The sequence below is a fragment of the Pinus tabuliformis genome, chromosome Q (assembly GCF_031772625.1).
Source record: "Pinus tabuliformis cultivar Carrire ecotype Pingquan chromosome Q, CPIR1, whole genome shotgun sequence".
NCBI lineage: Eukaryota > Viridiplantae > Streptophyta > Pinopsida > Pinales > Pinaceae > Pinus > Pinus tabuliformis.
This window is the reverse complement of record NC_142296.1, coordinates 1,048,345,444-1,048,372,554: the sequence shown is the minus strand read 5'-3', so window position 1 is coordinate 1,048,372,554 and position 27,111 is coordinate 1,048,345,444. Positions and strand designations below refer to the sequence as shown.

General features: G+C 39.6%; 1 protein-coding gene across 1 annotated transcript in view; it reads right to left on the bottom strand.

The window, feature by feature from the left end:
* LOC149223097 (putative calcium-binding protein CML13) overlaps positions 1-26,342 on the bottom strand; it is an 82,231-nt gene extending 55,889 nt beyond the window's left edge. Inside the window, exon 1 of the mRNA XM_089385760.1 lies at positions 26,075-26,342. Coding sequence (XP_089241886.1) covers positions 26,075-26,077 — 3 coding nt within the window. The 5' untranslated portion in view covers positions 26,078-26,342. The remainder of the gene's footprint in view (positions 1-26,074) is intronic.
* Between the last annotated feature and the right edge of the window lie 769 nt (positions 26,343-27,111).

The window sequence follows — 27,111 nt, the reverse complement described above, 5'->3', positions numbered from 1 at the left end:
CATGACCAGTACATGTCTAAAGGAAGAATTGATGCTACACAGTGTTGAATTAGTCATGGGAATTCAAACCTACAAGAAGAACCGTAAAGCTAATGCTTTAGAGTAATGACACCTCTATTATGCAAGTTGTGGATCAGATCATAGCCACATAAGGAAAGTTTGTGACCTTTGCTCAGATTGAAGTATTGAACATATGCTTTCTTTGAAAAATGTTACTATGTCATAAACCCTACGTTGCAAATGATTGTTGAAAGTATATTTGAAGTATACCTTTGAAGAAAGATTGCTTACAGTGAAAAAGATGTTGAATTGTCTCTTAAGAATCATGATGATATATTTGGAAACAGAGGGAGAAGTTATCATAAGATTACCTGAGCCCAAAATATCAAATTATTGAATTGAAGAAGCCTGGAAATTATCCCTACAAAATCTAAAGATGATTCTTTTAAGGTCACTTAGTTGGCTCAAATATCTTGAGTTCAGAAGGAAAGGTTGGGGCCCTCTTCAAGCTTAGAAGTTCTAAGGCTTTCTTGATAAAGTCATTTGCAAACCCTGAACTATGACAGGTCAAGGACACAAATGACTAAAGACATTAAACAAAATACTACTGCTACAATGATTTAGAGAAAGCAGATCATCATTGGACTCTCTTGATTGATTGTTGACAATGTTGGATATGTGAAGGGCATGTCGATTCTAGGATTCTGACATTTGATTATGAAATTGAAAATCTATGTTTGTAAACCCTAGCAAGCAGCAAATTCTTGAATTGGTAGTGAAGCAAAGCTTGTGACAAAAGGATCTGTCCCAGAATCGAGATTTGAAGATCTGAGCTTAAGAGGGAGCAGGAAGATAAGCAAATTTGAAATATGCTTGTCTGTGACTAGAGATGAGAGAATAGAAGATTCTCCAAGTAAGAGGGAGATCATGGTTTTGCTCCAGTTGTCAAGACTTTGAAGAAGTCTCATAATTTAAGAAGGCCCTTAAGGACTCATGTGGAGCAACTATGATATGTTGTACCAAAGAAGGGGCAAATAAAAAAACTTATGTTAGCTTCAGAGGGAGCTTGAAATGATCACAGTAGAATATGTCTCAGATTAAGAGGGAGTTGGCCACTGAATGTGATCTTGAATTGATGAAGCCTGATGAAATCTTCTTTGCAAAAGTTTGATGATGATAGGCAATTGATTGGTTCTTTAATGAACTTGGTCTGAATATTTGCTTTACAGTGAATACATTAAATCAAATGAAGCCAAATTATGATCACTGGATACTCTTGTGGTACTGCTAATTATTGTTTGAAGTATGTGGCAGGAAATGAGCTTAGGCTGTTGGGATACTCTGACTCTGATTGGGCTGAAAGTGTTGTCGATGGAAAGAGTACATCTAGCATATGTTTTTGATTGGGATCAGCAATGGTTTCTTGGATGAGCAGGAAACAGACTTCCGTGGCAATTAGTACTGTTGAAGCTGAATATATCGTAACCTGCGCAGTTTGTTGTGAAGCAGTTTGGCTTCGGAAATTCCTTGTTGGAATATTTGAGCAGGTGTTGGAATCGACCATGATATTTTGTGACAGTCAAAGTTGCATGGCAGGTCGAAGCAAATTGGTATCAAGTACCACTACATTCGTGACATGGTGCAGAAGGGAGAAAGAAAGCTTCAGTACATCTCCACTGATGAGCAGACAGTTGATGTCCTGACTATGCCTCTTTCCAAAGGGAGATTTGTGTTTTTCAAAGATAAGTTGGGACTTGTGGAGCATGCCTCTCTAGCTGAGAGGGAGCAGTGATTTTGCCTGCATCATGATATTCTTCCTGTGTCACTTGACCAGAATTAGGGATATCATCCCTGTGTCAAGTTGACCAGAATTAGGAAGAATGGTTTGAGAGATGATGTTCTTCCTATGTCACTTGACCAAAATTAGGGATATTATCCCTGTGTCAAGTTGACCAGAATTAGGAAGAACAGTTTGACAGATTAGACAGCATCTTTATTCTTCCCGTGTCACTTGACCAAAATTAGGGGTATTACCTCTGTGTCAATTTGAAATTAGGAAGAATGGTTTCATGGACAAATATTCCTCCTTTGTCCTGTATTATGAACAGAATTAGGGATGTTATCCCTGTGTCAATCACATTGACCAGAACTAGGAAGCATGGTCCAATGGATAAACGTTATCCTGTGTCATGTACTGTGACCAGAATTAGGGATGTTGTCCTTGTGTCAAGTACATTGACCAGAATTAGGAAAATGGTTCTAGAGGCTGAGTTGTAGCCTCCCAACATCATGCTCAGATCTCTTTCTAGAGGAACTTGTTTGATTGATGTCTCTTTTGGTAGACTATGTATGAGTACCATGATTGTGAGGTACTGGTTGTTTGATTATGTTGCCAATGTTGTTATTAATTTGATAATGATGTTAATCTAGTCTTGATTTTATTAATGTTGATAGAAAACTCTTCAACTTTTTGACATCTTGTTAGACAATATGAATACCTCCCTAGCTAAGGAGTGTTGAAGAATGTAGCTATGGTCGATCTTCATAATTATTGATGTATTTATAATACTATGTAAAAATGCAAAAGAAAAGTATATTTTAATTTAGAAGAAAGAAAATCAACAAAACCACCTAAAATCAAAATCCTTGAAAATAGTTCATACTCACGTAAATAACATATTCACCCATCATAATTTAAGCAAGTATGCGTATAAAAGATGTGATAAGGAACAAGATGTACATTGTAAATAAATATACTTACCAAGAGTTACTGCCCACCATTATTTACATGTTTTTCAATACTTTAACAAATATGAGTAAAAATGTAAATGTGCAGACTTACTAGTGGTTACTACCCACCAAAATTTAATTTGCAAAGAGATGTGATTTAATTTGCAAAGAGGCATGCCTTTTGGGCACCCTAAAATCACTATAAAAATACACTTGAACTTTTCATTTTTTCACTCACTTATCACTCATATATTTCTCTCTCTCACACACGTGGCAAGCAATCTAGGAAAGAGGCCAAAGTTTCTAAGCAGCTAAATTTTTAAGACGGCCTAAGTTTTCACCATTGTGATCTCTACTTTCCTTTCATGGTTATTGGTTGAATTTTTGAAGTGTGTTTGCTTGATGAAGATAAAAGAACTAACTATGGTAATTACATGTGAATATATATATATATATATATATATATTCAAAAGTAAATACCATAGTTCAGAAATAGTGCTTGAGCCTTGTATCCATTGCTCTATTTTTTCAACAGCAGCCCTTCTCCAATCCTGTGCGTAACAAATCAGTAGATATCCTTGTGGCAGAGTGAAGCCTAGACCACTTTGAGGCAATCAAGCGTGGGTTTCTAGTCCTGGAAAAGCAAAGTATCCGTCTAGGGCTCCATCTGTGGGTCTTATTCCTTAGGTTAGTAAGGATTTATGATAGCTTAGTTTCGAAACAGCCGTTTGGAGGTGTGAAGCAAGACTGGACAGCAGGACCTTTCCAATGGATCATGTCTCATTTGCAGCTGCAGAAGAATTTCTAAAGCTATGGAAGAGATAAACCAAGAATTCTCATGACAAACTATAGCCACAAGAAGGTTAGACGAGTGTTCCCATGAACATAACTAGGGAGACCACAAATGGCACAGAGGAGAGGTTAGCAACAACACAGAGGATTCAGAGGGTTAGCGCAGAGGATTCAGAGGGTCAGTGTAGAAACTAGCAGTAGTTAGACTCCAGTAGCGAGATGCATCATATTGAACACCAGTTCAGTAATTTGGGATGCTTTTCCATTGTTAATGCAGTAGCAGCAGCAATTGGAAAAGGTTGCAATGCAGATGCAGCTGGCACTGCCAGTGCCAGCCGCAGCATGGATGCAAAATTGAGAGGGAGTTGCAGTACGGAGGCAGTGTTGACAGTGGCAGGGTCAGCATCAGTACAGATGCAGCGTTTGCGCAGTAGTTGGTGGACAGGATGTCAGAGATAAACAGCGCAGAAGCAGATGTTACAGAACAGAGTGATGCTTCAGTAGGTTGCATTGCTAGAGCACATTCCACGCTAAGAGGGAGTGATGATTTATGGTAGGATCGGATGTTCTCTAAGTCTCAAAATTTGCAGGGAGGCTTAGACACATGCATTCTCTAATACTCAGAAATCGTTTTTGGAAATTCCACCCGAAGACAGTTTTATTAAAATAATTAATTATTTTTAATAGGACCCTAAGTCTAAACGTAGGAAATTAAAATAATTAATGGGTATTAATCTAAACTGTGGGTGAAACTTCTAGAAGAAGGCGGAGATCAAGTCAATATGATCCTAGCCATTGATTAGAATCTAATTTGGGTCGTTGATTGATCAGCGAGAGGATTATAAGAGAAGGCTTGATGGGCACTTGGAGAACACACACAGAGAGTTCAGAAGATCGAATTTCTGAAGCAGAGCAGCTGCCGGTGAGAAATTCGAAGTGAGCTTTTGCAGTGAGGGGCAGAGATAGTATCCGGAAGAGGGAAGTTTTCCTGGGCCGGAGAGTACAAGGCAGAGAGGGTAGAACGATGTCCAGAGAGAGGCTGAGGCAATGGCAACACAGAGCCTAGAGGGAGATCGAATTCCTACTGAGGAAATCGAGTTTTAGAAGCCAAGAGTCGGGGTGTGAGACCGGGAGGTTGGAAATCGAAGTTTCTGGGTAGCAGAGGATCCAGAGGAAGAGCAGCGCAGTCCCCAACAGAGGTGATGCAGAAACTGCGTAGGGCTAACACAGTTCTGCGCAGAGGCTGACGCAGAGCTTCTTTCTAGCGAGATCAGGGTTAGATTCTTCCAGTGACAGGGTGAGATCATCTCATCATTTGTTTTGTCCAGTTTCTCTCTGTATCGGATAGCCAGTTGGGCATCCAACGAATTGTACTCAGAATTTACTACTGCATAATAATAAAACCCTCAGAGCTGCTGCACTGGTTTTCCCGCATTGGGTTTTTCCGGGGACATTTCTCCAAAAATAACTGTGTAGATGTGTGTGCTTATTATTTCTCTCGTGTTGTATTTAGTTTCCACAGTTTATCTTGGTGTAGGTTGCAGTGTATGTATTTCAGTGTTTATCGTAAAAAACTGCAAATAACTCGTTCAATCAATTTAACAAGTAGGTGAAATATTATCAGTTTGATGTAGTAGGAATCGGGTAACCGATTTTTTTCGCATTATAAAGGACTTGTTGAAGGATTTGAAATTAGATTATGAAAGTTGAGTTCAAGTTTTGAATATCAAAGACCCAAGTCATAAATGACTAAAGACATTATAATCTGAAGGACTTGCTTATATGGACAAAACCACAATAATAAAGTCTATTGCACTATGAAGAGGAAAATACTTCTACTATGAATAAAGGGTTTCTTGATTCAAAGAATGCAAGGATGTATGTTACGCAAAACCCTAGGACTGATAGCGAGAATGATGAAGTTGGAAAAGAATGCAAGGATGAATGAAACCCTAGATTAAACTTAAAAGAATTATTAGGGTTTGGAGTCAAAACCCTAGCTAATCATATTGTAAACCCTGTTAGGTCAAAAAGGGTTGGAGAAGAAAGCCTTGGGCTTATGGATTGATTGCTTACACTTAAAAGAAGAAGAAACCCTAGCTTCTAGAAGATTTGACATCTTGATGATGAGGTTGATTTGCAAGTTGCATGCAAGAAGGCTAAAGATTACGAGGGAGTTACTAATGATGTGGATGAGACTCCTTGATGATGATATGGACTCTTAATGATGTCGACTCCTTGATGATGATGATGATGATGATGATGATATGGTCTCCTTGATGCTGTGGACTCCTTGGTGATGATGTGGATGAGGTCAACTCCTTGATGATGATGTGAACGAGGTCAACTCCTTGATGATGTGAATGAGGTCAACTCCTTGATGATGTGGATGAGGTTTACTGGATCTGAGAAGGCTAAGATCAAGAGGGAGTTGACACTTTCTCAAGAGATAAGTACTTTATTGTTTGTTGTTTCATTATGAGTCTCTTGTCTTTGTATATCTTGCTTGGTTGTAATTGTTCTTCCATGGCCCCCTAGTGAGGAATATCATTGGAAATGGATGGAAGAACAATGTGACAAGAAGACTCGTTGTTGGATGAGATATGTACTCAAAGAGAGTAGACAAGATCAGCGTGATTGAAGCATGTTTTAAACTATGACGAAAAGAAATATGTTACGAGATGAAGATGGCTAGAATTTTTGAAGAGCAATATTTTAGCCCGCGATTTTTCTGCTATGTATTGGTGATATGTTTTTGACAAGCGCCGAGGACTTTTGTGTCCAGTGTAAGACGGAGTTGTTTTTGTAAAGGCATGAGCCTGATGAAATTGTTGTTGCAATTTGGCATAATGGACTATGAGTTCTTTAATATCTCCATAAAGAAAATTTGATGACGCTGCAAGACTTTGTTGCTAACTTAATTGATCATTTTGTTTGGCTCGTTGAACCCCCTGATCGCTGACTCTATTTGGACCGGATGTATTAAAGAAAGAAAAAGCACTTTTGGGTGTTGTGTTGAATGATACAGATATTTCTATTGCATTTAGAACGATTGAAGTTGGAAATATAGCTAATTTATGAAGCAATTTGGCTTTGGAAGCTATCTGCCGATCTATTTGATCTTGTGTTGGAATCGATCATGGTATACATGTTTGCTGATAAGCAGGTTGATGATGTTTGCTTCTATAAGAAGCCTCGTCTGAAACGGAATGAATAGTTGGATGTCGTTGTCTGCTAGATTCGACCATGGCACACTTTTCTGTTGATGAGAAGGTTGTTGATGTTTGCTTCAGTGAGAAGCCACTTATTGTCTGTTGGATTCGACAATGGTATACTTTTCTGCTATTGAGCAGGTTGTTGATGTTTGCTTCTGTGAGAAGCCACTTATTGTTTGCTAGATTCCACCATGGCTACTTTTATGTTGTTGAGTAGGATGTTGATGTTTGCTTTTGAGAAGCCTGGAATGGCTAAGAATTCCTCTTGGAGAGGAATCATTGATTATTTAGCATCATGAATCTTCCTTAGGTTGTCACTATGAGACCAATGGATTGGTCAGGAAGATTGTCACTCCCTTAGTTTAGTTGGTCGTGAGACCAGTGAGCCTAGTTGAGGAGATTGATTCTAAGGCATAGAATGATCCCTTAGGTCATGATAACTATGATACCAATTTGGTCGGGGACACTGAGTTTGTGATCTCTCCCTTAGGAAATCGTTGTGAGACCTACGGATTGGTCGGGGAGATTGATCACCAGTTTTTTCCCTTAGGTCGTGGACCATGAGACTATTTAGTCAGGGATTGAGATAGGGACTCCTCCCTTAGGTTGTTGACCGGGAGACCTTATTTGTGGTCAGGGAGATGTACCCTGTGCATATGATTGGTTTGTGATCCCATTGGTCAGTTGGGTACTGACCTGGATGCCATCAGATTTTGGCTTATGGGATGTGTTGGATGCTATGTATCTTTCCTTATGATGAGACTGATGATCTCTCCCTTAGGCTGTGGGCCGAGAGACCTATGTATTAGGTCGAGGAGATTGATCTTGACAAAGAGAGAGACTTGTACTTGTGATCTTTGCCTTAGGTTGTGGCTGTAAGACTTATGGATTGGTCGAGGAATTTGATCTTGAGAGAGAAAATGAAAAGTACCTTCCTAGTTAAGAAGGGGTGTTGGAAATATGGTAGCCATGGTCGGTATTTTCATCATGAAAAGAAAAGGAAAATTTAAATTTGAATTTATTCCTCCTAATTTAATCATGTCGGCCTCCTATTGTTTAAGTCAGTTGGGCCTCTAAGAGGCACCCATTGGAGCCCCTTTGAAGACTATATAAAGGAGAGACCACCTCTCCCCATTTGGCACATCAATCTATCTTATGATGAGCTTCGTTCCAACAAAGAAAGGAAGGAAGGAGGGGGCCGAAAATCTCAAGAGACTTGGCACTTGTTTCTGGTCAACTATTATGTTTTCGGTTTTCTGGATGTATTGATGAATTGAACTCTCTCTCTCTCTCTCATAAGGAAAGAAATTTTATGGGTTTTCCCCTTGTGGGTTTTGCCTTGGCCTTGGGCTTAATTTTTGTGTCCCTTGTCTCATTGTCTCATGATTATTTTACTACTCTTTCATGTCTATTGGTTAAGATTTTCTTCTATATAATTGCTTAATGATATTGGATATGTAATTGATGCTAACTGATCATTAGAAGTAGTTATCATGTTGAAGAAAACTTATTCTAGCTTGTGCCCTAAAAATATCAACATTCTTCTCTCTTTAGGCTATCTTTTAAAAAAATTCATTGAGCTAAATCTCTAACCATAATCTCTAAAGTGATTGATGGATGAGATTAGGTCTCACCTCACTTGAGATCTATGGTTGAGATTAAATCTAAGTCACCAATGGAATTAAATTACATTTCCTTAGATTTTCCTAGCTCAATAGCCAACAATAATTAATTAACTTAATTAATGTGCTTTTCATAACTTAGGAAAATCATAAAAAACAGCTTAATAAATCAAGCAAGTTTCCTAAGTGAGACTTTAGACAATTCATGCATGCTTGACACCTAACCTATGCAAAAGAACTTGTTTGTTGCTAAACTTCAACACTCCCTCTTAGTGAGGAAGGTATATGAGCTTATCTCTGTAGAAGACAAACTTCTCTTTACCAAGGACTTGATTAGAATATCAGCAACCTGTTCATCTGTGGAGATCTACTAAAGCTTCACTACTCCTCTCTAGACCCTATCTCTAATGAAGTGATCTATGATCTCAATATGCTCGAACTTGTCATGGAACAATGGATTCTCCAAAAGTTTGGTGCAACTCTGATTATCACAGTGTATCATTGTAGGATCCAACTGTTGACCAAATAATCCTATGAACAACTTGCAAAGCCAAAAAGCCTCACAACTCGCCAAACTCGCTGCCAATACTTTGCCTCTACTGAACTAAGTGCCACAAAAGCTTGCTTCCTTTTGAAACATGAAATCACTACTAATCCCAAGCTCAAGCAACACCCTGAGGTGCTTTTCCTATCCACTACACTCCCAGCCCAATCTAAGTTTGCACACCCTACAACCTCACTCCATCACTCCCAACATATCTCAATCCATACCCCATCGTACCATGCAAGTACCTGAGTGCATGCTCTGCTGCAATCAAATTCACCCGCCTCAGTTCCACCATGAACTAGACCAAGGTGTTTACAGCAAGGCAGATATCGGCCTAGTGTTGACCTAATACATCAAGCAACCAATCAGCTACCTATACAACGTGGGATCCACCAATTTTGAATCCAAAGCACTTAGCTTTTTCAAATTGGTGATCATAGATGTAGTCATAGGCCTGCAGTTCACCATCTCAAATATCTTCAAAATATCAACTACACACCTCCCTTGTCCAAGGAAGATCTCACCTAGTTGTTGCCACACCTCCAACCCCAAGAAGTAATGCATCAACCCAATGTCATTTATCTCGAACTACGAAGCCAAATCTTGTTTGCACATAATGATGAGCTTCTCTACACTGGTGAGAAACAAGTCATCAACATACAGCACCAAAATGAGTGGATCATCTCCAAAAATCATAAAGTACAAGTTGGGATCTACCTCACTATTGGTGAAGCTCATGCTCAACAAGTACCCGTCAATCCAAGCACACCATGCCCTCAGTGGCAAGTGCCTACTTAAGTTTGTATAAGGCCTTCCGAAGCCTACATACATGAGAATCCCTTCCATGAATCTCAAAGCCCTGGGGTTACTCAATGTACACCTCTTCCTCAATAACTCCATTGAGGAATGTTGTCTTCACATCCATCTGATGTATCTTCCACCCCATTACCGAGGCAATAGATATGACAACCCAAATGGAAGTATACCTAGCAACTGGAGCAAACGTCTCCTCATAGTCCACCCCCCCTTCTCAGAGAACCCTCTCGCCACAAACCTCGCTTTGTATTTTTCTATGTTGTCATCCACAACATGCTTGAGCTTGAAGATCCACTTGAAGCTCACCACTATTTTCCCTCTAGTCTTGGAACAATGTTCCACACATAATTCTTCATAATGGAGTGATACTCCTCAATCATGGCATCCCTCCAAACTTACTTGTCTATTATCTCCTTAAAATTGGTAGGCTCAACTGGAAAATTTCCTTGGAGATCCACTGTCCTTGAATGTGCTCTAGAAGTCTCCACGCGCTCCTAAGCATCCCTTAATGTTTGTTCTAGCCATCAAGGCCTCTTCCTGACAAAACTAGAAGGAGCCTCCAACTCCTCCTCCTCACAAAACTAGAAGGAGCCTCCAACTCCCCCTCCTGACCTAAAGATTGAGTCCTTGTTGTGGGTAGACTATGAACTCTCCTCAATCTTCGGAGCTTGTTGCTCATTGTCTTTTGTCACTAAAATGGGCTCATGAGACTTCTTGAATGCCAAGCCTTCCTCATACTTAACATCTTGGTTCATCATGGTCTTCCTATGCACTAGAATGAAGACCCTATACGCCTTTGAGCTCTCACTATAGCCCAAAAAAGTGCCCTTCTCTCCTAATAGCTCCAACATCATCCTCTTCTCCGTTGGTACATGGATATACTTGTGCAGTTGAAAATGTGAAAGTGGTCAATCTTCGGCTTCACTCCAAAGAAAGCCTCATCTAGAGTCTTGTCCCCCAAGATTTTATATGAGGACTCCTGTTTTGAACATACTCTATCCTACTACATGCTTCAACACAAAGGAACATGAGAAAATACCGTCATGAATCATTGCCTTAGCAACTCCAACTATGGATTGATTCTTCCTTTCAACAACCTTGTTTTGTTGTGGGTTGTAAGGCACCATTAGCTCCATCTTGATCCCTGCATCCTTTAAAAAATATTTGAAGTCATTTGAGATGTACTCACCCTCACTATTCGACTTCAAGAGTCTGATACTTTTGTCTGTTTGATTCTCCACGAGAGTCGTAAATTCTCGTAAATCACTGATGACTTCATCCTTGGTCATCATGAAGAAAATCCACATCTTCCTAGAGAAATCATCAATGAAGGTCACATAATAGTTAGAACCCCTCACTAAAGTTATTGACATCGGACCACACATCTGTTTGCTCCTCTAGCCACTCAAAAAAGCAACCTTGGCATACTTTCCAAAAGCACGCCCCTTGCACGCTCCATGCTACTCCACACTGAACTCTGGAAGACCAGTGACAATCGCCCTCAGTATGGACAATGTTCAGTGATGCAAGTGACCCATCCTCCTGTGCCAAAGCTCACACAGGTTGTCACTATCATGAACCAAGGCATGTGTTGGTTGAGCCTTCAACACATATAGATTACCCTTTGTGCCCCCAATAACTCTATACCCTCTTTATATCTTTCTAGGAAATTTCCTAGTCAAATCTTCTTGGTCTTTTAGATGTTGATGGCCTTCATCATGGTTGCATATCTCACAATCTCTTCCTTCCTCACACATTCCATTTCCTGGAGCTTTTAATCAGAGTTTCTTAGTCAACTACCTCATACTTCATATGAGGACATATTATGTTGATTTCATCTAGTGTGACTATGCCTTCTTGCATTCTTTCAGAGGAGAAGATCTCTTGATCATGCTTCTCAAGATAGAAATAATGATTCATGTTACCTGCAACCATATGACATGACATTATAATATACAAGCATACATACCTCATTTTACCTTTAGGTCATCTAGGCTTCTTCCAGCAGCTCCCTTGATTGAAAAGATCTTCAATCCCTTGATTTGCTTCATGTCATCACACCATCATATGATGAATTCCATAAGTTGGACTTCCCAATGAAACACTTGCTCCCTCTCTAGATTAGTGAACCCTCTGATGAGGATTCCTTCAAAGAATCTTGAGGATCTTACATATCCCTATCTGGCAGATGTTTCTTGATGTCTGATGAGCTTTGTCTTGGATGACATCTTTCTTTCCTTTAATGTTCAATGAGATTCCCAAGAGCTATATCCTTTGACTGCCATGGATTTTGTCCTTTTTGTCCTTCATGATTCCCATGGTGATGTCATGAGCTCTTGCTTCTAATGCTTTCATGATGCCATGATGCATCTTATTATCATTGTCATATCTTATAACACAAGATATAGGAGCTTATGATAGGATCCTTTTGTGAGGGATACTATCTTACTCATAGGAGAGATTTGATACTCCCTCTTTCCTTGGCCCTTTTCTTTAGCTTCCTCCATCTTTCAGTGATATGAGCTTCCAAAATCTTTCTATAGCATTGAATCTTAACTATACTTATTTTTGTCTTTGCTTGAGGACCAACCTTGCCTTTCCTTTTTGCACATGGTTGAATTCTTTTATCCTTTAATACTATAGACTGCAACTTGTCTTTCTCTATCTAGCATAGAGACCACAAATTGTCGAGTGAGGTAACCTTCTTTGTTCATTGATATTTGTTACCTTGCTCATCAATGATGACTACCTTCTTATCATCTTTCCTAGATCTTCATGAAGTTATTCCTTCATTCTTTGATACCTTTACTATTGTGTAGGTCTAAGTGACCTTCTTTACTTTAATTTCCAAGAGTATATCTAGCATTTCATATATCTCTCTTTATGTCTCATCTTCTGCTATTTAGGTATGAGAGGACTTTTGAGTGATATCATATGAATCCTATGAATCTCTTGATGGATTCAAACAATGCTTGACCTTCATAAACCTTTTCATAGATATCAATGATTTCTTTTTTCTATGAGGATTATGACAATCCTCCTTATTCTATGCAAGGACTTTCGATTATCTAACCGATTTATAAATCCCCTTGCAATCATGAAATCATTTAACCAAATCTGATTATAAAATTGAAAGATACTTACTTGGTGTGTGAAGAGGAGATCTTCACCTTGATGCTTCTTTTGCTTGAGCTACCCATCATTAGTATCCTTTCATCATGACTTCCTTGGAGACCTTCTAACACCATGACATTTGTGGTCTTGACATCACCGACACTGCTTCACAACCTTCCTAGTTCATTTTTAAGGTACTTTTGACTTCAACATATTGTTGACATGTTAGTGATACTATGTTCTAATCTGAGCACCATGCTATTGAGATCATAATCATAGACAGAATTCGAGACTGTGACAAGTATATTGATATGGCACTGCACAGTGATGTCTATGTGCATTGTGTAGAGAGGCAATGTATTGAGAGCCCAAACTTGTCAATGAATAACATAACTAAACTGTGGGTGGCATTGTATAGATAGACTGTCTCATCACTGAAACTGCCTTGATGTAATAACTATACTGAGACAGTGATGTAATCATGGATTGTGAGAGGTATTCCTTGGATTACTTCTGCAATATATATATATATATATATATATATATATACCTGAGACTATCTTTTATGGCATGGAGAAAGTTCAATGATCAAGAAGTGAGGATCACTGATATACTCCATCAAACTGAGCATGAGTTGAGTGCATGACTGTAATTACTGAAGTTGATACTCCATGACTGTTGTAGACTTGCTTGTTGTATACTTGCTCCTTTAATTCTTTCACCCTGCTTTGATGTCCTTGAAGACAGATCCTTGTATGTCTCTTTTGTTGCCCTTCATTTGACTTCAGCACCTTAGCTCTGATACCATGTTGAAGAATCTAGGGCAGTTAGCATTAGATAGATTCTTCTATACTTGATAACAATTTGTGAAATGCTTTTACTATTTATCTTATCTTGATCTTCTTATTATGAGTGTGTGTGTTTACTTCATCAAACTGCTACCAAAACAAAGAGACAAGAACACAAGAAGTTGGCATTCTACCAGGGCCAAAACCTCTCCCTCTTGGAGAGGAAAATCCGCACATAATTCTTCTTATAGAGATTCTAATTGACGAACACCAAGACCATTACACTTAACCCCCTATGCCACTCCAAGACCAAGACACCAATCCTCTTCCTTTGTTACTACTGAGATCATCATCATAGCTGCTTCAGGAATGCTCCTTTATCGAAATCTTCAACAAGGCTTCCACATATATGACCGATGTCTGTCATTAACTTCACCAAGATCATGACTATCTCATGGTTGCACCCTTAACTAAGATTATAGTCTTATGACTGAGTCTTCATTGAGAACATATCACTGCACTCTTGAGACAGAGTATCTTCCCATCATGTTTATGCCAAGATTGTTTATGCCACTGTGGTTTAATTCAACGAAATCTTCTCCTTCACCGAGATTGTGCCATCAAGGAGGAGACCCTGTCATCATTTCCAAGATCCTATGAGATATCTCAGACAAGTTTAAGATACTGTCTTCACTAAGCTATCCGAGATTTTTTGTCTCACGTGCCATCCGAAGCCCTGAACTATACCTCTGAAAACTTCAGAGATATCCAAGATTTTTCCTATGTCTTTTGCGGATACCCCAACTAGGTATATATAGAGGTTATGTCTCTAGTTTGAGCCGACTTATCCAGGAGAACCGACATGTCATCCTTTAGTTATTTAATATATTTTTGCAAGCCGACATGATGTCTTTTCATCGCTTTGTTTGCAAGCTTCTTCTTTGAAGGATGGTGCTTGTCTTGGAGGGCTGCTTAACACTAGGTTGACTCATGTTCATTACATAAATGCTCAAGAAGAGCTCTTCAATATAATTTTGACTCTTTGACTTTCCTAGATCTATAGAATGAGCAAGAAACTAATCATATAATTTATAAAAATAATAATTATTTTTCTTGACAAGTACAAAGATCAAAATTACATTGACAAATACCGAACCTAGTTACCCTTTTCTTCAACAAGTTGATGGTTACCGAATAAGCCTGATGGTACCTAGAGAGGCTGAAAGCCCATCTTAGTCCCACCTGGATAGATTGCCCTAGTTAGGAATCTAGTCCATGGCATTGTGAGTGCCTAAACTATTGGAGGACCTTGGATAGATTGTCGTGGTCAAGAATCTAGTCCATGGCATTGCAATGCCTAAATTCGTCATGGTTCATGTGTTTTGAGATCTTCCTTGTACTTGTACTTATGAATACCTCCCTAGTTAAGAGGGAGTGTTGAAATATGTAACTAGGTTCGGTCTTCATAAATGTATCTGAGTCACAATGAAATGTATTTATTAAAAGAATGAAGAAAATATTTTATTATTATTATTATTATGACTTATTAAAGCATGGGTTTCATGCTTGGGTCATTTTGTTTTAAGTCAAAGTCCCTAGTGAGGACTTCTGTTAGGGTCCAACCCTAACCCCTTTATTAATGTAATAAACCCAATAGGGTCGAGACATAGTCATAAGTAGTTAAAGAGTCAATAAAGCGCGTACTAATAATTGTAAGTGGTTGACCCGCATTTAAGAAAGGGACCACAGTTAGTTGCAAACGGGCCATAATTAATAAATAAAGTGGTTAACCCATGTTATGCAAAGGACCGCTAGTTGTCAAGTTGTTGAAGGTCATTTAGCTATAAATAGTCGTAGTTAGAAGGGAAAGATCATCGAGAATTATTTTGTAATCAAGCTCTGCTCTGCTTGAGGTTGCCCCCTCGAAGAAGCAAGTGAACATTGCTTTTATCTCTGAATAATAAAATACGTGTTGTTTTTCTCATTTTATTCTGTGTTTTGGGTTGTATTTCTTTGCATATTTGGTATTCTGGAATTTCCCGCAAGTCAAGTGCATAACAAGTGGTATCATAGCACTTTCCAAGGCCGGTGGTACCTCCTTTTTTAGAAGAAATTTTTTTTAGGCTAGAGACGTGTTTCGGCATCTTTAAACCACGGGATCTATCGTTGAGCGCATAAACCTGCGGATTTGGGGAGGCATGCACGCAAGAAATACAAGAGGTGGTCACGCTTGTTGGACTCCCTTGTAACCCCTGTGGGTACCCCTTCGAGTAGTGGCACATTAGACAGAACCGCGCACGGACTGCACTTCTACGTACCATATGGGTATATGGGAAGCCCCCTAAGCCTTAGATAAGCCGTTGGTCGTCTTGCTGCTACAGTACACTGAGAACAGCACTCAGGGAGATTACTCGCGTGTACGATAAGGTAGTTGGGTAGTACGGCTAAGGGTATGGTTGATCCTCCTTAGTTAGTGCCCTGAAAGATTGGGTCGAGTACTATTGTTGGACCCTTATGTATATTGCAATCTGTAGCACCTGACACTCCTTTGTGACCATAGTTCCCTCGACTCTCTGAAGATCACCCATTATCTTATTTGCCAAATCAGATCCACCAGTTGGGGTTCTACTGCCGCAGTACGATTTAGATCTAGCAGTTGGGGTTCTGTCGCCGCCGCACCAATCAAATCCACTAGTTGGGGTTCTATCGCCGCAGTACAATTCAGATCTAGCAGTTGGGGTTTTGTCGCAACCGCACCAATCAGATCCACCAGTTGGGGTTTTGCCGTCGTAGTACAACTCACATTCAGCGATTGGGGGTTTCGCATGCAGATCTAACCCTCTGCGCCGTGAGGCTTGTTGCTGTTATAGTTTGGGCCCGATTTTCACAGGACATTGGGCAGGATCAAGTTTTTTGGAATTTGGCCACTGCAGTATTGATCAGCGGGGAGTAAAACTCCGTTCAAAGTAATCAAAAAAAAAATTGATCGTCGTGGTACCATTCACTTGTCAGCTTCAATTTTCTGGCGGTCCCAAATTTTTTCGAAGTGACGTCAAGTGACCGAGATCTATGTATGGTAGAAACCAGAGCTCAAGTCATGGCCAATGAGAAGATCGAGTGCCTTGAAACAAGGTTGGATACTCTCCAAGAACACCTGGAGAAAATTTCAACATTCATTGAACACCTCACTAAGAGCATGTTGGGGTTGCATCAGGAGGCACATAGTATTGATGAACACCTTGAAGGAGAATCTAGCCATCATATTCACTTCCATGGAAATCACCAACATTCCCACCCTCAGCCACCCAAGCTGGACATGTATAAATTTGATGGCTCTAATCCGGCAGTATGGGTAGCACAAATGGAACAATATTTCATTCTGAATGATATCCGCGATGATCCAACTAAACTACGTGTGGGAGCCCTTTACTTGGACCAAGAGAGATGGCAATGGTGGCAGTGGCATGTGAAATGTTATCCCAGGAACATAACTTGGCAGGTGTTCTCAAAATCCCTTTGTGACTGCTTTGACAGAGAATCTAATTTTTTGGGTCATCTTACTAAGCTCCGACAGACAGGCACAGTAAAAGACTACATTGCAGCCTTTGAGACATTGGCCATCCGAACAGAAGGTCTAGGAGATGAATTCTACTTGGAGTGTTTCATCAGTGGTCTCAAAGAAGCCATCCAAGCACATGTCCGGATGCACCACCCACCTACATGGATAGACGCTTGCACAAAGGCTGTCGAAGTAGAACTTGCTTTAGCTGCCCAGTCTACTCGTCCAAATTTCATAGCCAAGGGGCGTTCCACCTAGGCTCAGGGCCCTACCCAAACACTTAAGGTTCAAAAGGTGTCTCCAACAGAAATGGCTGAAAGAAGAAAACAAGGATTGTGCTACTACTATGATGACAAATACTCCCCGGGGCATAAATGCAAGGAACCAAAATTCTTTCAAATTGATGTTACTGATCACAGCTCATCTGAGGAAGCCCCACCCCTTGGGGGACCAGAGGACGAAGTTGAGGAAACCCAGCAAGACAATGATCTCACAGCTACGCCAAATGAACCAGTTATCTTGCTACATGCTTTGGCGGGCATTTCTGCGCCCCAAACTCTCAAAATCAGAGGCTTTCTTAAACATTGCCCTGTAGTAGTATTGATTGATAGTGGCAACACTCATAACTTTATCCATAAGCGAGTCGTCGAAGCTATTCATTGTTTTTTCAGGGCAGTCTATAATTTTCAGGTCCTTATTGTTGATGGAGGGGCAATGAAATGTGAAGGCCGCTACGAAAATATCAATGTTCCACCAAGACTCCGGTGCGGGGAGACGCGGGTGCGGGGAGACGCACAGGGGGGACGTGTGGGAGTAACCTCAAATTTTAGGGAAATTTCGGGGGTGCGGGGAGTCGTCGAGGTGTATATATATATATATATATATATATAATTCAAGTTCATATTCATTGTTCACTGTTCAATAATGAAAGCATAAAAATATTAAATAGACAATTGAAATCTGAATCATTGATCCATCCTCATCATTCATTTTGATACATACATCATTCATATGACATACTCAAGTGACAAGTCTCATTATTGAATTAATTATTATTCATACATACCATGAGATTCGAAAAAAAAAAAAAAAATCAATAATAAAATATTCAAATACATTGATCGATATCATTCATCATTCAATGGTTCATCATTCTACAATCTACATTGATTTAAAAACTAAATTCATCATCCATCATTCATATTTGTATATTTTCAAAGTTTGAACACTAAATCTATATAACTCAAAGTTTCAAAGTTCAAACTCAAAAATAGTTAAGAGTGAAATGGAAATGACTTTGGGTTGAAATGAAATGAGCTTTTAACTTTAAGGTTTAGGCTTTTAAGTTTTAGCTATTTAGTTTTAATATTAATTTTATTTTTAGACTTTTAAGTTTTAGTTATTTAGTTTAAAAAAAATAAAATTTAATGGTTTTGAGTTTTGAATTTTTGATTTTGAATTTTGAATTTTTAAGTCTTATTAGACAAATTTAAAGGGGGACGCCCAGGCGCACCCTTTTTGGGGAGTCTAGACTCCCATACTGAAGGGGGACGCCCAGAAGCACCCTTTTTGGGGAGTCTTGGGGAGTCTAGACTCCCACACTGGGGAAACGCACCCCCTTGCGTCTCCCCAAGACTCCCCAAAAAGGGTGCGTGGGGAAACGCACCCCCAAGAGACTCCCCGTCCCGGGTGCGTGGGGTGCGAGGGGTGCGCGCACCCGACCCTGGGGGACGCGTCCCCGTGGAACACTGGAAAATATTAAACTTTAGATGGGAGACTACCACCTAAAGACCCACATGTTTGCAATTAATATGGGTGGTTGTGACATTGTCTTGGGTGCTGAATGGCTTCGCACACTAGGCCCAATCACAATGGATTTCCAGGAGTTATATATGAGCTTTAAGCAGAATGACCACATTCATACACTCCGTGGACTCCAGGCAGGTGCTCCTTCTATCATTAGCTCGCATCGAATGGAAAAGTTGTTGAAAAAGGGCCATCATGGAGTCATCACCCAGTTTAATGCCATCCAGGCCATAAAATCCACTACTCTTCATATTCATCCTGAGATGCAACAGGTCTTAAACCGCCACCAGCAGGTATTTGACAAACCTAAAGAGCTTCCACCCTCTAGAGGGGAACATGATCATAGCATCACTTTGGTCCCAGGGGCCCAACCGTCGAATGTGCACCCATATCGATATCCTTTCACCCAAAAGAATGAAATTGAAAAAATCATCAAGGAACTCCTTGAAGCAGGTGTTATTCATCCTAGCATCAGTCCTTATTCATCACCAGTGGTCATGGTGCTAAAGAAAGATGGGGAATGGCGCATGTGTCCGGACTTTCAGGCCCTCAACAAGCTCACTGTCAAAGACAAATTTCCTATTCTGGTTGTTGATGATCTGCTTGATGAACTACATGGTGCTCAATTCTTTACCAAGCTAGATCTTTGCTCTGGCTATCACCAAATACGCATGAAAGAAGTAGACATTCCCAAGACTGCTTTCAAACTCATGAAGGCCATTATGAATTCTTGGTCATGCCATTTGGTCTCTGTAATGCTCCATCTACTTTTCAATGCCTCGCGAATCACCTACTGAAACCATATCTCCGAAAATTTGTCCTCGGTTTTTTTTATGACATTCTCATCTACAACCTAACCTGGGAAAAACATCTTCATCATGTAGACCTGGTCTTGCAACTGCTCCGGAATCACAAGTTATTTGTCAAATTGTCCAAGTGCTCTTTTGGCATGGAAGAAGTCGAGTATTTGGAACACATTGTGGGACATGAAGGTGTCAAGGTTGATCCCAAAATATACAGGCAATGCAAGATTGGCCCCAACCAAAAACCTTGAAGAGTTTGAGGCGATTCTTGGGTCTCACCAGCTACTATCACAAATTTGTCCACAATTATGGTCGCATTGCTAGAACCCTCACTAACCTTCTCAAGAAAAAATTCATTCCTCTGGACCGATGCAGCACAATAGGCGTTTGTGGCTCTCAAACAAGCCATGTGTTCCACTCCAGTATTGGCACTACCCGACTTCACCAAACCTTTTGTGATTGAATGTGATGCTTCAGGTACTGGTATTGGTGCTGTATTAATGCACGAAGGTCGACCCTTGGCTTTCACCAGCCAACAACTAAGTGGGAAACATCTGGGACAATCTACCTATGAGAAAGAGATGATGGCCATCTTACATGCAGTAGATACCTAGCGACCATACTTATTGGGGCAGCGTTTCCAAATCCACACAAACCATCAAAGCCTCAAATATTTTTTGGAGCAATGTCTATCCTCACCACAGCAAAATAAATGGTTGGCCAAAATGTTGGGATATGATTATGAGATAATTTACAAGAAAGGGCATGACAATGTAGTAGTTGATGCTTTATCACGCCAATTTGAGGATGAAAGCACCCTGCTATCAATCTCTCTTCCCATACCAAATTGGATTGAAGAAGCCCGCAAGGAATGGTTTTCACACCCCTCTCTCTCCCAACTCATTAATAACTTGAGAGCAGATCCTAATTCCTCAGTTGGCTACTCTTGGAAGGATGAGATTCTTTGCTACAAGGATCGAGTAGTTATATCGCCGACATCCACCCTCAAAACTCGCATTTTGGCAGAATTGCACTCATCTCCCACTGTAGTGCATGCAGTTTTGGACGGGCATGAAAACTGACATTCTTACTTTTGTAGCTGAATGTGATGTGTGTCAATGCCACAAAGGAGAAACAGTCAAGTTACCAAGAACCTTACAACCATTGCCAATCCCTACCTCCGTCTGGACGGATGTTTCTATGGATTTCATTACTAGTCTCCCGAAGTTGGGCAACAAATCCGTCATCATGGTGGTTGTGGACAGACTTTCTAAATATGCTCATTTTTGTGCTCTACCCCACCCATTTACCCCCACTTTGGTGGCTCAAGCTTTCATGGACCAGATCTTCAAACTGCATGGCATGCCAACTTCCATTGTGTCTGATCGTGACCCGACTTTCACCAACAAATTTTGGCAAGAACTTTTCAAGATACAAGGCACCCAACTCCAACTAAGTACTGCCTATCATCCCCAAACTGATGGTCAAACTGAAGTAGTCAACAAATGTTTGGAGACATACCTAAGGTGCTTCACTTCAGAAAAGCAGCATCAATGGGTATAGTGGCTACCTTTAGCTGAATGGTGGCATAATACTAACTATCATGAAGCCACCAAGATGACTCCATATGAAGCAGTGCATATGAAGCAGTGTATGGCCAACTCCCACCTTCACCTATTTCTTATATCCCTAGATGCTCTAAGGTGCAAGCAGTTGATCAACTCCTACAAAACTGTGTCGTCATGCTAGTTCGTCTCAAAGATAATCTCCATCAAGCTCAGAATCGAATGAAGCAACAGGCAAACCAACATCGTTCCAAGCACACATTTCAAGAAGGGGATCAGGTATTTCTGTGGCTGCAACCATATAAGCAAACATCGCTCAAAGAAAAGGGCTGCCAGAAAGCAGCTCCAAAATTCTACGGACCTTATCAAATACTTCAGCGCATTGAAACAGTAGCCTACAAGCTGACCTTGCCACCAACTTCAAAAATCCATCCAGTGTTCCATGTATCATGCCTCAAGAAAGTGGTGGGGAACAATTGCAGAATTCAAACCCATCTACTCGAATTGGATGAGGAAGGTTCACTTTCACTCCAACCTTAACAGGCCCTCAATACTCGTGAAAGACATCTGCGTGGCCGCACGATCAAGGAAGTCCTCGTCAAGTGGAAAGACACCTCTCCAGAAGATGCGACCTGGGAACCAGCCACTATTCTTCAATAGTTTCCGCAGCTTCAACCTTGAGGACAAGGCTGCTTTTGATGGGGGAGGGCATGTTAGGGTCCAACCCTAACCCCTTTATTTATGTAATAAACCCAATAGGGTCGATTCATAGTCATAGTTAGTTAAAGAGTCAATAAAGCCCGTATTAATAATTGTAAGTGGTTGACCTGCATTTAAGAAAGGGACCACAATTAGTTGCAAACGGGCCATAATTAATAAATAAAGTGGTTAACCCATGTTATGCAAAGGACCACTAGTCGTTAAGTTGTTGAAGGTCATTTAGCTATAAATAATCGTAGCTAGAAGGGAAAGATCATCGAGTCTTATTTTGTAATCGAGCTCTGCTTTGCTGGAGGTTGCCCCCTCAGAGAGGCAAGTGAACATTGCTTTTATCTCTAAATGACAAAATACTCGTTGTTTTTCTCATTTTATTCTGTGGTCTGGGTTGTATTTCTTCGCATATTTGGTATTCTGGAATTTCTCGCAGGTCAAGCGCATAACAACTTCTAGGATTTATTCTGAGTCATTAGAGTCATTGTCCATTGAAAGAGACCCTTCTTTGGCTTTTGAATCATGTAAAAAGAATTAATATTGAGTCAAATATACTATTTGTCCCCTCCAAACCAAGTCAACTACAAGAAGGGCAATTCGACCTCACTAGAAGGTTATATATACAAGGCAATTCGAATTCATTTGAAGCATTCATTCTCTCTCTCATAAGTTCGATATCTAGAAGCAAGAAGCTAGGAAGTGCAAAGTTGAAAAAGCGCTGGAAAAGGGTTGAAAAAAGGTGCAAAGTTTTGGAAGGAAGAAAGAGGACATCAAGATCAAAATTTTCAGCCATCTATCTCTCACATCAGAGGAGTATCTAGGGAGATCGAAGTTTTTCTTTGTCTAGTGGAAGCTACTATTGCTACCAGTTGTTGGGTCAACGCTGCAATTACAAGTTGATGCTGCTACATCGAAGTTGCTTTTGAAGGGTTATCATCTACAAGAAGGATTGAGGGCTGACTTGGTGTGGAGAAAGTCTTTGTCTAGTCAAGAATCTTGGATTATCTAGAGAAACTATTGAAAGAAGAATTGTTGACTGGGTTTTCCCCCAGATAGGGGTTTTGCCCTGGCTGCCCGCCTACATCCGTTGTCCTTTTGCTATTGTTTTGGTAATTGCTTGATGAACTAAAAGATAAAAAATGAACATATAGATAAAAGAATCACAAGTAATTATCTATATAAGAAAATCTTTCTGCCTTTCTGATTTTCTAACACTGGGCACTTGTACCAGTTAAACCTTCCCCGTGTGACGCATGTGACATCTCTAGCTGAATACAGCCTCACACATGTGGCTGCTCCTCGCTAATATGCTAAAATTGTTGTACGGTCTTGCTGGGAATGATCTCTTGTTGCTGAAATCTCTCTTGATATTTTCCTCCCTTGGCCTTGACCTCTAGATGAAATTCCTCCCTCACATTTTAATGAGATCTTTCACTTGAGAAAATGCTCTTCTGAAATCTGTCTCTTCTTCTCTCCTTAAGCTGTCTTTTATAATTCTTCATTGAGCTAAATCCCTAAACCTGATCTCCAAAGTGATTGATGATTGAGATTATATCTCACCTCACTCGAAATCAATCGTTGAAATTAAATCTAAATCACTAATGTAATTAAATTAAATTTCCTTAGATTTTCCTAGCCCAATAGCCAACATTAATTAATTTACTTTATTAATGTGGTTTTCCTAAGTAAGACTTGGGAAAATCATAAAAACCACCTTACTCAATAAATTAAGCAACTTTCTTAAGTGAGACTTTGGATGACTCCTGCATGCTTGACACCTAACCTATGCAGGAGCACCTCTTCACTAATAAACTTTAGCATTTCCAAATAAAGAAAAACTATACAGGTGTTTCCGTGGCATTTTGATTTTTTCAGGCATTTCCAATATAGGTTGGGGGCCATTTCTTGCAACATAGTGTTTTTCCATATGAAAAGGGAATTGTTGTTAGGTCCAAAGATATTCTCCCTTCAACAATGATATGTTCTCCTCAACAACATTGCACTTTAGCAGGTCCTGTAGAACCATTGGACCCTTGTGTCAATTGCAAGGGTGAAGGAGGCACTTAGTTTGGTGTCCTAACAGTTATAGGAGGTGTCTATGATTGAGGCACATGCATTCACCACGTTTAACATTTTCTTTAGTTTAGACCTAAGATGCACAAAATCCAAAAACATGTACAAGTTTCCAAAATGGGAATGCTTGGGAACGTGAACCCCCAAAACGACTATGCAAGGGAAATGCAATATATAAAAAATACAAAAAATATAGATATATAATATTTTTAATAACACATTATCTTGCAAGAAAATAAGCAAAAAAATAAGAATGATAAACATAAATGACATTTTAGAAGGAAACCCATGATTACTTGATGCAAAATCCCATAGATTGGTGGTCTTTACTAATGCCAAACCCATACCTTCATACTCAATATAATCTAGTGGAAACACTACAATCCTGCCAACCCAGAAATCCTGAAAACTATTGTCTCTGATGAATTCTGAATGAAATATGAATTTCTGCCTTTTTCCATATGAAGTCCAATGATGTTGGGACTACTCCCAAATATCCTAAAACAATTAATGGTAATGTTAAAAATTTAAGCAAAAGGAAAAAAAAAAGTAAGATAAGGGAGAATGTCAACTTTTACTTATCGAGGTGACAAACTCCTCAGAGAGCTCAATCAAAATAGACAGATTGAAAGTTTCGAAGCCAAATGTGAAGCGTTGCGCCATCAGGTGGCCAGTTTGACTATGAGTCCACAGCCAGCCACTTCAAATAACAAAATGTCTATTGGTTCCAAGGAAGATGAAAAGAAGGAAGAAGAATAGTGCTACAGATGCCTGGGGAATAGGATGAACTGGATCAAGATCCTCAGCCTCCACCCCCAACCCAATTCCTGGCCTAAGCAAGAGGAAGCATATAGCAGGAATGTTCTTAATTAACTCCCGGTTCTACTATGTATTGCAAAACTGATCTTTTTGTTTCAAACATTCAACTCTATTTTCATTGCAGGGTGCCTTTGAATATGGCTTTATGCCCGTTGCAATCATTTGGAGCAAAAATAGTATCAGAGCTAGTTATTGACCTGGCATTCTCGGGAGAAGGCAGGTACACCTTTTGATTCCATTTCTTCTGGGTTAGCAGGAGCCCTCGTTTTCGTTTACGACTTTCCGTCTTCGTTTTTGAAAAAGGGGGAGAAACATAGTGTTAAAAAAACAGAGACAGACACATCCATTATTGTATTGCTCAAATTGACCGTGTGAACATGATTTCATTTATAATCCAAAAGTTACTTTCTGAAGATACGATTTGTTTCAATTAATTTTCTTCCGGGTTCACCATTTTCAAGAGACCTATCCCTTCACAGCCACAGTTGCAAGGGAATTTATATGATAGTATAGCTATATATAGGTTTTCTCGAAGATTCATCATTCCCTAAACCGGGCCAGATATCTTCTGCGTTTCGGTTGAAACGTGCATAATTTAGATCTTGACCTTGCTTAGATTTCTTACAGTTACTTTTACAAAAAGCTGGGGCTTTGACTGTTCTCTGCTGTTGAACAAGCGCTCGTTAGGTGTCCTATTTTGTATCCTCGTTTAATCTACCCGCCTAGTTATGATATGCCAATTTTTCTATTTCACAAAACTTGGTGGTGTCAACCAGATTTTTGGCTTCTCTTAAATAAGCCACTTTATTGTAGCATATAACTATAAAATAAATCAGACCCAAAAGAAAGAATAACATGCAGTATCCTAGCAAAATTACAAGACTATTGTAATTTGAGAAGGAACAAATCTGGTTTTGAAGATATTTCTTCAAATTTGGGAAAAATACGTTTCTCCTTGTCTACCTCAAATTTGTAAGCTGCGGCCATATGTCATAAAGGATTCAGGCACTGACCTTAATTATCATGAAATTTCATATTCTTGTAAACTCCATAACTTAATTGCCCAGGATCTTGAGGTATTTAGAACAGAAGTGGAGTAAGACGCGAGACTCACCATTTTGTATGGAGCAGGATAAATATTGGCCGATCGCACCCAAAATGCACGAATCTTCCTGTACCTGGTCGCGGAGATTCCGATTTCTCTGTACGCTTAAATTTGTTGAAGCTTCAAATTACTTTTGGCACTTCTATCTTTACTGCTCTAATGCATTTTGTGCGAATCGCTGGCACATCTGATACAAATAGGAGGAAGAAGCGACATTCTTTACATATATTTGTATTTCGAGTTAAAAGTCGTCTGATTTGATACAAATAAGAGGAAGAAGCGACATTCTTTACATATATTTGTATTTCGAGTTAAAAGTCGTCCGTCGGTATGAGTAACTTAGCTTTGAAGTCGTACCCCTTTGAAAAAAAATCACAACATTACCATAACCACCTCCTCAATTTTCGATAACTCTGAAATTATGATGATAACTCTGAAATTATGATGACTCTAGGCTGGTTTATTCCTCAATTTTTGATAACTCTGAAATTATGATGATAACTCTGAAATTATGATGACTCTATGCTGGTTTATTATATATTGGTGGAGTTCATCATTTAGGCACTTCACTATGGTCCCTCACTAATAACAAGTGACGGGTCAATTTTTCTTATTGATAATGAGATGTGATTCCCTATGGTAGATCTGTCTATATATATATCTATCATTATGAAATGAAATGATATTTTAAGGTTTACGAGACTAAAAATAGTCTATGAGATCATTAGTTTCTTGTTTTTTGCTCTTTGCAATTCAGTCCTTTTCCAATTCAAATTGATGATGAACTCACCCAACCTTCCAACAATCCCCTCGCTAAAAAGACAATGCCAAGAAATTGATGCTAACATGTCCTCATAACTTTCTCTGATGTCTTTGAATGCAACACATTCCAAAATGAAATGTTTTTCTGATTCCACAACCCCAGACGTGCAAAATGTACACACCCTTTCTTCCCAAGCTTCTTTAGGTCTTTTCCACCGTCCTGTTTCACACTGAAGTTGATGTGAGTTGGTCCTTAATTGAGCAATAAGAACCTTTGCCCTCCA